Raw genomic sequence first — 17,858 nt, 5'->3', positions numbered from 1 at the left:
AGCAGGCTGAGGAGGCTTGGAGGGTTGGGTGGCCTGAGACCGAGCCTGGGCATGGTGCTGCTGTTGACGGGGTCGCCGAGATTGTTGGGGAGGCGGATTGAGTGGCCTGGCTGAGAACCTCCGCTGGTAGGATGATTGAGGCCGATAGGGTCGAGCAGGCGGAGCCTTCTTTTTCGGCTTGATTAGGGTGTCCCACCTAGTCTCATGGGCGGAGAGTTTCTGGGTGGTGGAATCCAGTGACTCTCCAAAAAGCTCATCCCCGAGACAGGGGGCGTTGGCCAGGCGGTCCTGGTGGTTGATGTCCAGGTCGGAGACTCTGAGCCAGGCCAAGCGACGCATGGCTACAGCCATGGCAGAGGCCCGAGAGGTGAGCTCGAAGGAGTCGTAGATCGAGCGGACCAAATACTTGCGCATTTGGAGAAGGCCAGATATGTGCTGCTGGAATAGCGGGACCTTGCGCTCAGGAAGGTACTTCTGGAGGGCAGACAGCTGTTGGACCAAGTGTTTGAGATAAAAGGAAAAATGGAAGGAATAGTTGTTTGCCCTGTTGGCAAGCATGGCATTTTGGTAAAGCCTCTTGCCAAACTTGTCCATGGTCTTACCTTCTCTGCCAGGAGGGGTAGAGGCATAGACACTGGAGCCCTGAGTCTTTTTTAAGGTGGATTCCACCAGAAGGGACTCATGGGGCAATTGAGATTTGTCGAATCCTGGAATAGGGATGACACGGTAAAGGTTGTCCAGTTTACGGGGAGCTCCCGGTACCGTGAGGGGATTTTCCAAATTTTTGTAGAATGTCTCCCGTAAGATGTCATGTACGGGAAGTTTGAGGAACTCTTTAGGAGGTTGCTCAAAGTCTAAGGCTTCTAAAAAGGCTTGGGACTTTTTGGAGTCAGATTCAAGGGGAAGTGACAGAGCAGCAGACATTTCCCTCAGAAATTTAGAAAAAGAGGACTGCTCAGGTTTAGAGGAGGCATCAGGCGCCGATGGTTCCTCATCAGATGAGGAGGGATCCTCCTCGGTACCGAGAGGAGTCTCCTCCCATAAATCCGGATCCCTGACCTCTGGTGCGTGTCGGGACACCGGGGTGGAGGGTGCGGTGTGGTGAGTTTTGGACAAAGATTTACCAGAGCGCACCGAAACGGCACCAGGGGAGGACGATCGGCGTCGTTCTCGGTCCCGAGAAGAGTGCCGTACCGCCTGGTGCCGAGCAGGATCCACTGTGGTTCGAGAATGAACCACAGGATCATCAGGGAGTTGTTGTGCCGAAAGGATCGGCATCGAGGTGTTTACCGGTACCGAAGGAGTGGACACCGGGGGCTCGGTGCGGGGCTCGGGCCGGTCTGGTACCGGAAGGAGCGGTGCCAGGATAGAGGGTAGCAGTTGTTCAAGCTGTTTCTTCAACTGCTCCTGAAGCTGAGTTTGTAGGATGGCCGAGATACGGTCATCCAGGGGTGGCATCGGAACCGCTTTCTTTTTCTTCGGTTCCTTGGATGCCGCTCCACGCCCCGGCGATGAGGAGGCCGATGACGAGGCACTCACCGTTATCGGGGCGGAGCGTTTACGGGACCGGTGCGATGCCGGTATGGACGGTGTCGTCACCGTAGCTGGAGGGCGCTCGAGGGAAGAGGAAGGCTTCTTAGCCGGCTTACCTGGCGCCAGTGGCGCCGATGCGGGATCGGTCGGTGTCGAGCTGGACGGTGCCGATTTCTGCGGTACCGCCGCTGAGGGTGATGAATCCATCGCCGACTCGGAGCCGAAGAGCAGGGTTTGCTGGATTCTTCGGTTTTTAAGAGTACGTTTTTGTAAAGTGGCACAGCGGGTGCAGGAATCTGCCCGATGCTCCGGACCCAGGCACTGCAAACACCAATTGTGTGGGTCAGAAACGGAGATCGGGCGTGCACACCGCTGGCACTTCTTAAAACCGACCTGCGGGGGCATGAAGGGGAAGATAGCCTCCGCAAAATCGAAGTCCGAGGCCTGTATAATGGCAACAGGCCCCGCCGGGGCAAAAACGAAAGAAACAAGAAAAAACAAAGTTTTTTTTTTTTTTTTTTTTTTGTAATTGAAAGAAAAAGGAAACCCGGAGGTAGAGGAAGAAAAAAATATAACAAAAGCGCGAGCGGGAAGGCAAAAAGTGATTTCAACGGCCGTTGAAAAAATACACGCGTCTTCTTCGCTCCGCGGAAACGAAGAAACTGGGGACCACGCACTCCTCCGTCGGGCGGGAAGGCACTCGCGCACGCGCGGTGCGGCCAACTAGAAACTTCTAGTTAAAAGGTCCGTACCGAGGGCTCCGTCGGTGACGTCACCCATGTGTTAAGAATATGCTGCCTGCTTGTCCTGGGATAATTAATTTTACCACTATAAAATGAAGAAATATGGCTTTTTAAAAATAAGTTTTCCATTTAAAAGTAATAAGACATTTTAGACACAGGAAAAATTATTTAAAACCTGAATGCTGGAAGATTAATTTATGAGTTTTAATTTCCAAAATAATTTCTAACTGCATGGTGGTAAGACTACCTGATTGACTTATCTGTTACAGCTGAAGGAAAGTGATGCACAAAAGTAGTTCTGACATCACTAGCAGCAGATTCTAGGAAGATAGAAATATTATAGGGAAATCATGGATCTAACTTTACATGGTGCCCATCTCTCTCTCATGGAGCTTCATACTCACATGGCATTTCTACTGGAAACATTCCTTGAAAATGGGGTTGCCTCCCTTTGCCTGTGTTGTAACATTCTATCCACACAGAAGCAGAGAAACGAGAACTTAATATGTGGACACACCCACAAATTAAACAAAAAATAAAAAAACAAAATAAATTAAAACTTCTTATTTCTGTATAAAAAGTGTTCAGCTTATGGAGAGCTATACTTGGTACGGGAGACTGTCAAGGCTAGCTAAGGGCCAAAACACCAGACCCTCTAACCCTGGAGGAGTCCTATGTGTGCTAGCTTCCACATGAGTGCTTAATCTACCTCATCTACACAGAACTCTGCCTCCATATCTTATACTTCCCATATGTAAGATGGGATGAAAAGGAATTTGGAAGGATTTTCCAGGTCCCTGGCTTACCTTGCAGAAGAGTCCCCCAGTACCACTGCCCTTCCTCTCATTTTTTTAAATTCAAATTTACAGGTAGATATGTTTCTACTCAACATATTGGATTCTTCCAGATTTCCTTAATTTTTTTTACCATTAAGATTGTAATTTTTTTCTTTTTGTCTTGTTTTTACTGTGAAGCCTGTGAAGTCGGGTTCTCTGACTTGCTTTCCTGGCTTGAGGGTGGTTTGCTGTTCCAAGGGCTGTTGGCACCCAATGCGGGCGAGTTGTTGAAGCTGTCCTCATCGTCAATGCCATTAGCAGCGTCAAACTGTGTGTTCTCCAGCCGTGTAATCAGCCGCTCATCTTCATCCCCGAACTCTCCCCCCATCAGGGTTGGCTCTCCAACCACCATCACATCCTGAAAGGGAAAAGTTCCTGAAACATAATCAAGGCAATGGTGTCTCCCCTTCCCATACTCTTGTGCTGCAGACCACGAATGGCGCCTTCTTCCTTGCTCAACTGAATTTCTTCCCATCATACTGAAAACAAAGGGGTACATTTTCCAAAGCTTAGTCAGGACCTACGCGCATAAATAAAAGTCAGCCATGTGCACACGTTCTGAGCTTTCAGCATCCTAAAAATACAAGCATAACTTCATTACACACAAATTTTCAGAAAAGGGTGTTCCAAGAGATGATCCTGGGTCGTGTTAATTTACATCCACAAAATTTTCACAGATCTGCACTTATCCCTTTTACTAAGCTGCAGTAAAGCACAGTTACTTACCGTAACAGGTGTTATCCAGGGACAGCAGGCAGATATTCTTGACTGATGGGTGACGGCACCGACGGAGCCCCGGTACGGACAATTTTAGAGTGATTGCACTCTAAGAACTTTAGAAAGTTCTAGCTCGGCCGCACCACGCACGCGCGAGTGCCTTCCCGCCCGACAGAGGCGCGCGGTCCCTCAGTTAGTATAAGCCAGCTAAGAAGCCAACCCGGGGAGGTGGGTGGGACGCAAGAATATCTGCCTGCTGTCCCTGGATAACACCTGTTACGGTAAGTAACTGTGCTTTATCCCAGGACAAGCAGGCAGCATATTCTTGACTGATGGGTGACCTCCAAGCTAACAAAAAGAGGGATGGAGGGAAGGTTGGCCATTAGGAAAACAAATTTTGCAAAACAGATTGGCCGAAGTGTCCATCCCGTCTGGAGAAAGCATCCAGACAATAATGAGATGTAAAAGTGTGAACTGAGGACCAAGTAGCAGCCTTGCAGATTTCCTCAATAGGAGTGGAACGGAGGAAAGCTACAGAAGCTGCCATTGCTCTGACTCTATGGGCCGTGACAGAACCTTCCAGTGTCAGTCCGGTCTGAGCATAACAGAATGAAATGCACGCTGCCAGCCAATTAGACAACGTACGTTTAGAAACGGGATGTCCCAATTTATTTGGATCAAAGGACAGAAAAAGTTGAGGAACTGATCTGTGGGGTTTCGTACGCTCTAGATAGTAAGCCAGAGCCCTTTTACAATCCAAAGTATGTAAAGCTTGCTCTCCAGAATGAGAATGAGGTTTTGGAAAGAAAACAGGTAGAACAATGGATTGGTTGAGATGGAATTCAGAGACAACCTTAGGGAGAAACTTTGGATGTGTACGCAAAACCACCTTGTCATGGTGAAAAAACCGTAAAAGGTGGATCTGCGACCAGTGCATGAAGCTCACTGACCCTCCTGGCAGAGGTAAGAGCAATAAGGAAAAGCACTTTCCAAGTGAGAAACTTGAAAGGAGAGGTAGCCAAAGGTTCAAATGGAGGCTTCATTAAGGCGGAAAGAACCACATTGAGATCCCAGATAACAGGAGGGGCTTTAAGAGGTGGTTTCACATTGAAAAGCCCTCGCATGAACCTGGATACCAGGGGATGAGCTGAGAGAAGTTTTCCATGGACTGGCTCATGAAAAGCTGCAATGGCACTGAGGTGGACTCTGATGGAAGAGGACTTAAGGCCAGAGTCAGACAAAGAAAGCAAATAATCCAACAATGTCTCCACTGCCAGAGAAGTTGGATCAAGATGATGAAGAAGACACCAGGAGGAAAATCTCGTCCACTTCTGATGGTAACATTGCAGAGTGGTTGGTTTCCTGGAGGCATTCAGAATGGAACGAACAGGCTGAGATAAAAGAGTATCATGAGATGTCAGCCCGAGAGATACCAAGCTGTCAGGTGCAGAGACTGGAGGTTGGGATGTAGAAGGGTTTCCTGCTGTTGCGTAAGCAGAGAAGGAAACAGAGGAAGAAGAAAAGGTTCCCTGGAACTGAGTTGAAGTAGAAGGGAGAACCAATGTTGCCTGGGCCACCTCGGAGCAATCAGAATCATTGTGGCTCGTTCCCTCTTGAGCTTGAATAAGGTTCTCAACATTAGAGGCAGCGGAGGGAAGGCGTACAGGAACAGATTCGACCAGTCTAGGAGAAAAGCATCCGCTGCCAGACGGTGAGGAGAGTAAAGTCTGGAGCAGAAGAGGGGCAGCTGGTGATTGTGAGGAGCTGCAAAGAGGTCTATCTGAGGAGTGCCCCATTGAGTGAAGATAGACTGCAGAGTTACAGGATCGAGTGTCCACTCGTGAGGCTGGAGAATTCTGCTGAGTTTGTCCGCTAAAGAATTCTGTGCTCCTTGAATGTAGATAGCTTTCAGGAAGAGATGGTGATCTATGGCCCAATTCCAGATCTTTTGGGCTTCTTGGCATAAAAGGCGAGAGCCTGTCCCACCCTGCTTGTTGATGTAGTACATCGCAACTTGATTGTCTGTGCACAACAGAAGGACCTGAGGAAAGAGAAGATGTTGGAAGGCCTTGAGGGCATAAAACATCGCTCTGAGTTCCAGGAAATTGATTTGATGTTTCTTTTCCTGGGCTGTCCAAAGACCTTGAGTCTGGAACTCGTTCAAGTGAGCTCCCCATGCATAAAGAGAGGCGTCGGTGGTGATGACTAGTTGATGAGGAGGCTGATGGAACAGAAGACCTCTGGAAAGATTTGAGGATACCAACCACCATTGAAGAGACTGACGAAGAGATGATGTCACAGATATGTGTCATGAGCAAGGATCCGTCGCTTGGGACCACTGAGTAGCAAGGGTCCATTGAGGAGTGCGCAGGTGAAGACGTGCGAGGGGCGTGACATGAACTGTAGATGCCATGTGCCCCAAGAGTACCATCATTTGCCTGGCTGAGATGGAAGGCAGTGAAAGCACCTGCTGACAAAGAGACTGAAGGGTCTGAAGACGATTGGATGGTAGGAAAGCTCTCATGAGGAGTGTGTCCAGGATCGCTCCAATGAATTGAAGTCTCTGAGTGGGGATGAGATGAGATTTGGGTAGATTGATCTCGAATCCCAGAATTCGTAGAAACAAGATGGTTTGGTTGGTGGCCAGTAGAACTGCTTGAGCGGATGTGGCCTTGATTAACCAGTCGTCCAGGTAAGGGAAGACCTGAAGGTGGTGAGAGCGTAGAAATGCCGCTACCACAATGAGACACTTGGTGAAGACCCTTGGAGAGGAGGCAAGGCCGAAGGGCAGCACCTTGTATTGATAATGACAATGATTGATCATGAAGCGGAGATACTGTCTTGAGGTTACATGGATCGGTATGTGAGTGTATGCCTCTTTGAGATCGAGGGAGCATAGCCAGTCGTTTTGATTGAGAAGAGGATAAAGGATGGCTAAAGAAAGCATCTTGAATTTTTCTTTTACCAGGTGTTTGTTGAGATCGCGGAGATCTAAAATCGGTCTGAGATCTCCTGTTTTTTTGGGGACTAGAAAATAACGGGAGTAGAATCCCTGCCCTTTTTGATCTTGAGGAACTTCTTCTATAGCGTTTAGAAGAAGGAGGGATTGAACCTCCTGAATGAGGAGGGCAGATTGAGGACTGTTCAAAGCAGACTCTTTTGGCAGGTTTTGAGATGGAAGGGTCTGAAAGTTGAGAGAGTAGCCGTGTTGGATGATGTTGAGGACCCATTAGTCCGAAGTGATAACTTCCCATCGGCTGAGGAACAGAGAAAGTCGACCTCCTATAGGTTGAGGCAGGAGAGCAGGAATAGGAATACTGGCTATACTGTGGAGAATGAAGTCAAAAGGGCTGTGACTTCTGCTGAGGAGGTGGTTTCACAGGTTGCTGCTGTGGCTGCTGTCTGGGAGGCTGACGTTGTTGCTGCCTTTGACGCCTGGGTTGCTGAGCAGTGGTAGGTAATGGCCGAGCTGTGAAGCGGCGTTGATAGGCCGACTGCTGCCTATATGGTTTAGGCGGAGGAGGCTTCTTTTTATTTTTAAGCAGGGTATCCCAGCGTGTCTCATGAGCAGAGAGCTTTTGTGTGGTTGAGTCCATGGATTCCCCAAAGAGCTCATCCCCTAGACAAGGGGCGTTGGCTAACCGATCCTGATGATTAACATCAAGGTCGGATACCCGAAGCCAGGCCAGGCGACGCATAGCTACCGACATTGCTGTCGCTCTGGATGTAAGTTCAAAGGTGTCATATATGGATCTAACCATGAACTTACGTAATTGAAAAAGAGACGACAAGCAGGTATGGAAGGAGTGATGTTTTCGTGAAGGAAGGTACTTTTCGAATGAAGCCATGGTGGTAAGGAGATGCTTCAAATAAAAAGAAAAATGAAAAGCATAATTGCTAGCTCTATTTGCTAACATAGCATTTTGGTAGAGCCTCTTACCAAATTTATCCATGGTTCTGCCTTCTCTGCCAGGAGGTACCGATGCATATACACTGGCTCCTGAAGATTTTTTAAGGGTGGATTCGACAGTCAAGGATTCGTGTGGAAGTTGAGGTTTGTCGAACCCAGGAATGGGAATTACCTTATATAGAGAATCCAGTTTACGTGGGGCCCCTGGGACAGTTAAAGGAGTCTCTAAATTCTTATAGAAAGTCTCCCTCAAGATGTCATGAAGAGGGAGTTTCAAAAATTCCTTTGGAGGCTGGTCAAAATCAAGGGCATCCAAAAAAGCTTTGGACTTTTTGGATTCAGCTTCCAAAGGAATGGATAAGGAGTCACACATCTCTTTTAAAAAGCAGGAGAAAGAGGAAGTGACTTGTTTGGAGGATGGGTCAGGGACAGTTGAATCCTCCTCCTCTGAGGAACATTCGCCTTCAGAAAGAAAGGGTTCCTCTGAGTCTCCCCACAGATCAGGATCCCTGACATGGGAAGTATGGTCCCGAGATTCAGGTGTCGATGATTGTAAGTGTCGGGTTTTGTGTAACGACTTACCCGACCTCATCGATATCGAGTCAGGAGATGTTATCGGTCGCACCGGTGCCGAAGTCTGCACCGATTGATGGTGAGCTCTCGGCTCCGGTGCAAGAACTGGCATCGATACCGATGAAGTTAGTTGAAGCGGTACCGAAGTCGTGGAAGCAGGTAACACAGGCTGTTCCACAATCGGTACCGGTAGCTCGGTGCGGACTGGCACCGGAAGGTTCGGAGCCAGGATAGCAGGAAGGAGCTGTTTCAATTGGTCCTTAAGCTGCACCTGAAGGATGGCCGTGATGCGATCATCGAGGGATGGCACCGGTACCGCCTTTTTCTTCTGCGGTACCTGCGGTGCCGTTCGACGCCCCGGAGATGAGGAGCCCGATGTCGAGGGACTCACCTCTATAGGGGCGGAACGCTTCCGCTGGCGTCTCCCAGTCGGCAGGATTGGACTCACTGCACTCGAGACCGGGGGACGCTCCAGCGGGGAAGGCTTCTTAGCCGGCTTACCTGACTGGTGAGACGCCGGTGCGGAATCACGCGGCGTCGAAGAAGAGGGTGCCGACTGAATCGGTGCCGAAGCTGGAGTCGATGGAACGGGGTCGGACATCTCGGCACCGAACAACAATCGCTGCTGGATTTGGCGATTTTTTAATGTCCGTTTTTTTAGAGTGGCACAGCGGGTGCAAGTGGAGGCCTGATGCTCAGGACCCAAACACTGTAAACACCAGTTGTGTGGGTCCGTGAGAGATATAGGCCGAGCACACCGCTGGCACTTTTTAAAACCCGGTTGAGGGGGCATGAAAGGAAAAACGGCTTCAGCCAAATCGAAGGCCGAGGCTTCGATGGTGGCAGAAGGCCCCGCCGGGGAAAGATTAAAATAAAGAAAAAATGAAGTTTTTTTTTTTTTTTTTTTTTTTACAAATAGAAACAGAAAAGAAATAAGATTAATAATAATCAAAAGTTTACGCGAGCGGGAAGGCAAAGAGAAAAAAGTTTCAACAGCCGTTGAAAACGCGTCTTCTTAGCTCCGCGGAAACTAAGAAACTGAGGGACCGCGCGCCTCTGTCGGGCGGGAAGGCACTCGCGCGTGCGCGGTGCGGCCGAGCTAGAACTTTCTAAAGTTCTTAGAGTGCAATCACTCTAAAATTGTCCGTACCGGGGCTCCGTCGGTGCCGTCACCCATCAGTCAAGAATATGCTGCCTGCTTGTCCTGGGATAAAGGTTTCTACCGCAACCTGCAGTGCTACATGCTCTGATGCTCATAGAATTCCTATGAGCATTGGAGCAGCGTGGGACCATTTAGCACCCCAAGGCACAGTAGAAACCTCTTTCAGAGTTTAGTAAAAGAGGGCCTTGAATAGCTTGCTACATGTACATAAATTCTAAACTCCCTTTTGCACGTGACTCTTGTCCATATTTGCTGAGAAAAATACCAATAAAACTTGAGAATTGGTTAACACAATTTGTCAATATTACATTACAAGAGGGTTGCTACCCTAAACCTATTTCGCATATTTTGTTAATTCCTATTCCTAAGCCAATATGGGCCCTGGATTGCTAAATTGCTTGAATCACTGATTAAATTATCAATTGAATAAATTTGTTACTCAAGTTGGAACATTATATTACACTCAACAGTTTCAGAGCCTTTCATAGCACTGAGACATTACACAGGCCAACTCCAAAAATGTTTATTGATGCCTTGGGTTTTTGACCTGTTACTGGAGTTATTTGGGGCGCTGATTCAGAAAATTGCATTGCAAAGACTGCATCAGCTCTAGTTTCTTAGATATGGTTATGGGATAGTAAAGTCAAACATGAACACAGGGCAAAAAAGAATTGGCCTCCGAAGGAATATGTAGTGGTTGGAGGACAAAATGTACTCAATTAACTTTGGTAGCACAAGATAGAATCATAGTGCCACCACTACATATAAAGCTAGGCCTTATGAAACAATTTATAAAGGCTTTGAATAAAGATGGTCGTGCATTGAAAACATAGCGCATGTCACCTGGACTTACCATGGAAAAACTGAAGGCAGGAATTTTTGATGGTTCACACATCAGACAACTTATAAATGACCCACATTTCATAGCATCAGTGAATGAAACTGAATCATGTGCCTGGTCTTCATTTGTTCTTGTTGTGAAAAACTTTCTTGGCAACAAGAAGGCAGCCAACTACACCCAATTAGTAGAGGATATGCTCTTTTTCAACAGGCTTGGTTGTAACATGAGTGTTAAAGTCCATTATCTACACAGTCACTTAGATCACTTTCCAGAGAACCTTGGTGACTTAAGCGAAGAGCAAGGTGAAAGATTTCACCAAGACATAAAATCAATGGCAGTCAGATACCAAAGAAGAAGGGAGGCACACATGATGGCAGACTACTGTTGGGATCTTATGCCAGATCCCACTCTCAGAAGTCTTACAAAAGGAACTTCTTGTGTGTCAAATGACTGGAAAGTCTGTATCATAAACTTGTGCTTTGGTATGAAATAAGCAGATTTTTATGTTGTACACTTTTCTTTCTTAAACAATGGCAATGTGGTTTAAGTAAATGTTTTATCCAGTCCAAAAGTACTATCTATAAATATTCAAAAAGTATGTCTGGATCAATATAAGATTTTAATAGCTTATGATAAGTTCAAAAAGGACACCTCAGCCCCACCACTCCACCGCATGTAATATTTTCTATAGCGGGAAGCAAATTGTGGTGCTTCATCATTGGCTGTCACTTTTTGTTTTTGCACTGTTGTTTTTTGTTATTTTTTATATATATATATATATGTGTATTTTCTTTTAAATCTCAATAATTTAAAGAAATAAATATTTCCTTAACACTAAACATTCTCAGTGTCATAGTGTATAGTTTAAAAGTAAGTAGTACTTATCTCAGCCAACACCTAGGGAGTCTGACCCGACATGTTTCACACAACCAAGTGTTTTTATCAAGGGTCTTCCTGTGAAATATAAAGCAAAGGGTGTCATAGATACTTAAATGTCACCCCTGCCCTATCTAAAATATATTAGAAAATTATATATTCGCATATATTTAACCTTACACTCACCAAAGCTGCCGCTGTCATCCATATCTAAGTGAGAAAAGATGGCGGCGGCGTCCCTGATCCAGAGTTTAAATCCTCCCTCTCAAACAACTATAGTAAACGCCCCCTGCAGTTCATTGGTCCAAAAATAGGTTACATCAGGGAACCCCATTCTAATTCGCTGTTCAGGCCATGAGGCTCAACTGTGTCAAGTGAAAAAATAAGCCTTTGCTCGTTTTCATTAAGTTTAACCTGGTCACATCCCCCATCCCACCCTGTCACTTTCTTTATGACACGCCATCTCAAGTCCGCAATAGTATGTCCCACCCTCAGCCAATGGTCTACTAAGGGGGCCTGCAACATCCTATTAACTATGCGGGATTTATGTTCTGTTAACCGTATTTTGATTTTCCTACTCGTTCGACCCACATATATGAGGTCACATGGACAAAGAATAATGTAAATCACCCCCTGGGTGTTACAATCAGTAACATGTTTGGATTTTAAAGTGATTGGTCTACCCGGAACCTTCCAAAGGTCCCCCTGGATGGTGGAGGGGGCACCACTGGCACCATCCACATGCCCCATGGTGTCCCCCCATCACCCCCTCGTCGGGGCGAATACCATACCTTTGGAAGTTGCATTTTTGACCTAGTGTGCTCCCCCGGGTATATGCAATCCTAGGGAACAGTTCTAAAGGTTTATGAGGTTGTACAATAAACCAATATTTTTTAAACATGTTTACCATCGCCTTAGTTGCTCGTGAAAAAGGCAAAACACATGTGAGTTGGTCATCCTCACTTTTAATATGGGATGGTTCCTGTAGGAGTAATTTTCCCCTAATGTAAGCCTGTTTAATAGCTCTTTCTGGATAGCCTCTCGCCCGAAGGCGGTCCGTTAGTTTTTTTGCCTGTGTTCTATACTCCCCCAAAGAGGAACAGACTCTACGTATGCGTAAAAATTGTCCTATAGGTAAGTTAAACCGTAGTTTAAACGGATGAAAACTATCGAAATGCAGTATAGTGTTACGGGTAACTGGCTTCTTATAGAGGGTGGTATTAATATTACCCCTCCATACTTGAACAGTAATATCTAGAAAATCAATATCTGTCTGGTGGCATGTCATGGTAAATTTTATGTTTGGATCCACTGAATTCAAAAATTCCACAAAGGAATCTAGATCTTGTTTTGTACTATCCCAAATAAAAAAGATATCATCTAGGAATCTGCCCCAAAATACAATATAGGAATACCATGGAGATGTATACACCCAAGACTCTTCAAATCTTGCCATATATAGGACAGCTACAGAGGGGGCCAAGGTGGCACCCATCGCCACTCCCTGTATTTGTTGAAAAAAATGTTGGTGATGTTGAAAATAGTTCCTTTTAATTACCCAAAAGGCTAGCTGCATCAAGAATTCAGTGGACATTTGGTGGGTATCTCTTCTCTGGAGTGACTCACTTATGACCTGGAGAGCGTCATCCTGAGGAATTTGTGTGTATAAAGAGACCACGTCCAGAGTCACCAGCCATTTGTCATTCATATCCAGTTGTAACCTATCCAGATTTCTTAAGAAATGGGAAGAGTCTCTGATGTATGATTTAATTTTTGGGACTTCCTCCCTAAGGAAGAAATCGACTACCTTTGACAAAGGTTCCAAAATAGAGGATCGGGTGTTGACGATAGGTCTACCCGGAGGACTCGTGAGAGTCTTATGCACTTTGGGGACAAATGAAATTTTAGGGACTTTTGGATTCTTTTCAAACAAAAAATTATATTCTCTCATAGTAATCGTGCCCCTTTCACGATGTTCATTCAGGAATTGTAATATTTCTTCCCCTAGTGCTGTAGTGGGATCCTCTTGGAGAAGGCTATAAGCCTGTGTGTTTGCTAGTTGGCGTGCTGCTTCCGTGTTGTAATCTTCCCTATTAAGTATAACCGTGGCCCCTCCTTTATCAGCTTTAGTGATGATGATGTCTTTGTTCTCCAGGAGCTCCTGGAAACCATTTTTCTGTCCTTTAGTTGTATTGTAGGGACCTATATTCTGCCAACATCTCTGAAGGTCCTTAAGTTCCTTAATGATCAACTCCTTAAAGGTAAAAATAAGAGGATCCATAGGCCCCGGGGGAATCCAAGAGGACCTAACCTTACACACAGTAATAGAATTTCTGTTAGTTGATGTCTGAGGTGTCTGTTCTTCTTCCACTAGTTGAAGTTCCTCCTTCATGTTATCATGAAAAAAGACCTTCAAATGCATCTTCCTCACAAAGGCATATAATGCCACATGAAGTTTAAAAAAATCAGGGGGATGAGACATTGCAAACCCTAAACCTTTCTCCAAAATCTCCTTTTGTGGATTGGTGAGGCACAAAGATGATAAATTAATCACTGACGAGAGATCGTCGTCCGAGTTTTTTTGCGTTGTTTGCTGGGCATTGCCCCTTGTACGTTGATATCTTGTCCGTCCCCGTCCACGAGAGTCCGTATTGGTAGGCTCCCCTGGTTTCTCAGCATTTGTTTCAATAGAGCCTTCACTGGTGGTATCGGACTCCCCAGATGAACTGTCAAATGATACTTTTTTCTTCTGTGAAGCAGTAGAAGTTTTTCTTTGCCATGAGTATACCCGATCCTGTAGATAGTCCCTTTGATCCCTTTTCCATTTCTTAATTTTATTAATCCTAATCTCATCTCTGAACTTTTTCATTGATGTTTTCAAATCTTGCAGTTTCTGATCAAAATCACTGGTGTCCTGCCGTTGTTGAAGTTCATTTTCGATGTTGCTAACCTTAACACACAATTCTTTTTCTGTACTCTCAGTAGTCTCTACCAAGAGAATCATAAGGTCTCTTGAGCATTTATTCAATATCGCTGTCCATCGGTCTGTAAAAGACTTTTCAGTTGAAATCATTTTAGGTTCTTTTAAAATGCGCAGACCCCTAGGGATCATTGCATTTTTTAGATATTGCACTAGTGTACTGCAATGTAGGAACTATACTTAATAGGGAAGATTACAACACGGAAACAGCACGCCAACTAGCAAACACACAGGCTTATAGCCTTCTCCAAGAGGATCCCACTACAGCACTAGGGGAAGAAATATTACAATTCCTGAATGAACATCGTGAAAGGGGCACGATTACTATGAGAGAATATAATTTTTTGTTTGAAAAGAATCCAAAAGTCCCTAAAATTTCATTTGTCCCCAAAGTGCATAAGACTCTCACGAGTCCTCCGGGTAGACCTATCGTCAACACCCGATCCTCTATTTTGGAACCTTTGTCAAAGGTAGTCGATTTCTTCCTTAGGGAGGAAGTCCCAAAAATTAAATCATACATCAGAGACTCTTCCCATTTCTTAAGAAATCTGGATAGGTTACAACTGGATATGAATGACAAATGGCTGGCGACTCTGGACGTGGTCTCTTTATACACACAAATTCCTCAGGATGACGCTCTCCAGGTCATAAGTGAGTCACTCCAGAGAAGAGATACCCACCAAATGTCCACTGAATTCTTGATGCAGCTAGCCTTTTGGGTAATTAAAAGGAACTATTTTCAACATCACCAACATTTTTTTCAACAAATACAGGAAGTGGCGATGGGTGCCACCTTGGCCCCCACTGTAGCTGCCCTATATATGGCAAGATTTGAAGAGTCTTGGGTGTATACATCTCCATGGTATTCCTATATTGTATTTTGGGGCAGATTCCTAGATGATATCTTTTTTATTTGGGATAGTACAAAACAAGATCTAGATTCCTTTGTGGAATTTTTGAATTCAGTGGATCCAAACATAAAATTTACCATGACATGCCACCAGACAGATATTGATTTTCTAGATATTACTGTTCAAGTACGGAGGGGTAATATTAATACCACCCTCTATAGGAAGCCAGTTACCCGTAACACTATACTGCATTTCGATAGTTTTCATCCGTTTAAACTACGGTTTAACTTACCTATAGGACAATTTTTACGCATACGTAGAGTCTGTTCCTCTTTGGGGGAGTATAGAACACAGGCAAAAAAACTAACGGACCGCTTCGGGCGAGAGGCTATCCAGAAAGAGCTATTAAACAGGCTTACATTAGGGGAAAATATGCACAGAAGGAATTACTCCTACAGGAACCATCCCATATTAAAAGTGAGGATGACCAACTCACATGTGTTTTGCCTTTTTCACGAGCAACTAAGGCGATGGTAAACATGTTTAAAAAATATTGGTTTATTGTACAACCTCATAAACCTTTAGAACTGTTCCCTAGGATTGCATATACCCAGGGGAGCACACTAGGTCAAAAATGCAACTTCCAAAGGTATGGTATTCGCCCCGACGAGGGGGTGATGGGGGAACACCATGGGACATGTGGATGGTGCCAGTGGTGCCCCTCCACCATCCAGGGGGACCTTTGGAAGGTTCCGGGTAGACCAATCACTTTAAAATCCAAACATGTTACTGATTGTAACACCCAGGGGGTGATTTACATTATTCTTTGTCCATGTGACCTCATATATGTGGGTCGAACGAGTAGGAAAATCAAAATACGGTTAACAGAACATAAATCCCGCATAGTTAATAGGATGTTGCAGGCCCCCTTAGTAGACCATTGGCTGAGGGTGGGACATACTATTGCGGACTTGAGATGGCGTGTCATAAAGAAAGTGACAGGGTGGGATGGGGGATGTGACCAGGTTAAACTTAATGAAAACGAGCAAAGGCTTATTTTTTCACTTGACACAGTTGAGCCTCATGGCCTGAACAGCGAATTAGAATGGGGTTCCCTGATGTAACCTATTTTTGGACCAATGAACTGCAGGGGGCGTTTACTATAGTTGTTTGAGAGGGAGGATTTAAACTCTGGATCAGGGACGCCGCCGCCATCTTTTCTCACTTAGATATGGATGACAGCGGCAGCTTTGGTGAGTGTAAGGTTAAATATATGCGAATATATAATTTTCTAATATATTTTAGATAGGGCAGGGGTGACATTTAAGTATCTATGACACCCTTTGCTTTATATTTCACAGGAAGACCCTTGATAAAAACACTTGGTTGTGTGAAACATGTCGGGTCAGACTCCCTAGGTGTTGGCTGAGATAAGTACTACTTACTTTTAAACTATACACTATGACACTGAGAATGTTTAGTGTTAAGGAAATATTTATTTCTTTAAATTATTGAGATTTAAAAGAAAATACACATATATATATATATAAAAAATAACAAAAAACAACAGTGCAAAAACAAAAAGTGACAGCCAATGATGAAGCACCACAATTTGCTTCCCGCTATAGAAAATATTACATGCGGTGGAGTGGTGGGGCTGAGGTGTCCTTTTTGAACTTATCATAAGCTATTAAAATCTTATATTGATCCAGACATACTTTTTGAATATTTATAGATAGTACACTTTTCTTTTACATTTTTAATATGTTTCCTTCATGCTTAAAAGATATTAAATACTACATTAAAATAGCCTGATTTTTTTAATGGGCGAGTAGAGTGAAGAATGGTATATGGCACATGTTCTGTATCTCAAAAACTAGAGCTGATAGGATCAACAGGTCAAATAAACCCAGAAACAGGTCTATCATTTGAGGCACCAAAATGAGTGTTGGCCAGTGTTATTGTTAGAGATGGTTTTTGTGCAGGAGCACTTAAGCATGAGGCAACAGACAGTGGTACTGCAGTTTGATGTTTCCGTTTGATGCTGTGGATCATCAGTTAATGTTATATATAGGCTGAGTGAGTTGGGTATTTATGGTCATGTTTTTCAATAGTTGAAATGATTTTTGGAAAAGTAGTAAAAGGCACTGAATTATCTGAAATATTGAAAGCTAGTTGTGGTGTGCCTCAAGGTGCACCATTATCACCTTCTTTAATTAATAACTAAGTATATTTAAATTAATTAGGAAAAATATTTTCAAATTTGGATTATAAAATATATACTTATGCAGATTATATATTTCTACTTTGCCTACTCATGGAAGCAACTAAAAATGTTCCTAAATATATCATCAAGAACTAGATTAAGTTAACAATTGGGCTAGGAAAAACATTTTAAAATTGAATACAGCCAAGACAAAAATTATTGTTTTTTTTTAATTGAGTGTATCTGTATGAATGAAGTAAAGTTAATATCTGGTGAAGTTTTGAGAATAGATAATGGTTCTAGGTGTACAGGTCGTCGTCGACTTACGACCTATGTGACTGTTCGAGTTTACGACGCATTTCCTCTGCCCAAACTAATTACATTTTTTTACCCCTCCCAGCTCACCTTTTCCCTGGTTGTCCAGCGGTGTATCCTACCTGAGCCCCTCCTGCTGATGTCAGAAGTGCACCCGGGCTGGCAAGCGCAGGAGCGAGCTTTTATAACTCCTGTCCCATCCTGCGCCACTGACGGAAACACTGCCGTAAGTTCTCACGGGACTTGTGGTTCTTGGACAGTGCCACAAGTCCCGTGAGAACTTATGGCAGTGTTTCCGTCAGCGGCGCAAGACAG

At 44.6% G+C, this 17,858-nt stretch overlaps 1 protein-coding gene across 7 annotated transcripts in view; it reads right to left on the bottom strand.

Moving 5' to 3' along the window:
• Nucleotides 1-2,961: 2,961 nt before the first annotated feature.
• LDB1 (LIM domain binding 1) overlaps nt 2,962-17,858 on the bottom strand; it is a 297,290-nt gene continuing 282,393 nt past the window's right edge. For 3 of the 7 annotated variants that reach the window (XM_033940979.1, XM_033940980.1, XM_033940982.1), the window contains exon 11: nt 3,237-3,470. In XM_033940979.1, the coding sequence (XP_033796870.1) occupies nt 3,240-3,470 (231 nt within the window). In that variant the 3' untranslated portion in view covers nt 3,237-3,239. Of the gene's footprint in view, nt 3,592-17,858 lie in introns of all 7 variants that reach the window. The other 4 variants (XM_033940977.1, XM_033940978.1, XM_033940985.1 and 1 more) reach the window with 4 other exon arrangements.

The sequence above is a fragment of the Geotrypetes seraphini genome, chromosome 4 (genome assembly GCF_902459505.1).
Source record: "Geotrypetes seraphini chromosome 4, aGeoSer1.1, whole genome shotgun sequence".
Taxonomy (NCBI): Eukaryota; Metazoa; Chordata; class Amphibia; order Gymnophiona; family Dermophiidae; genus Geotrypetes; species Geotrypetes seraphini.
Note: the sequence above shows the minus strand (reverse complement) of the source record. Positions and strands in the feature narration are given on the sequence as shown.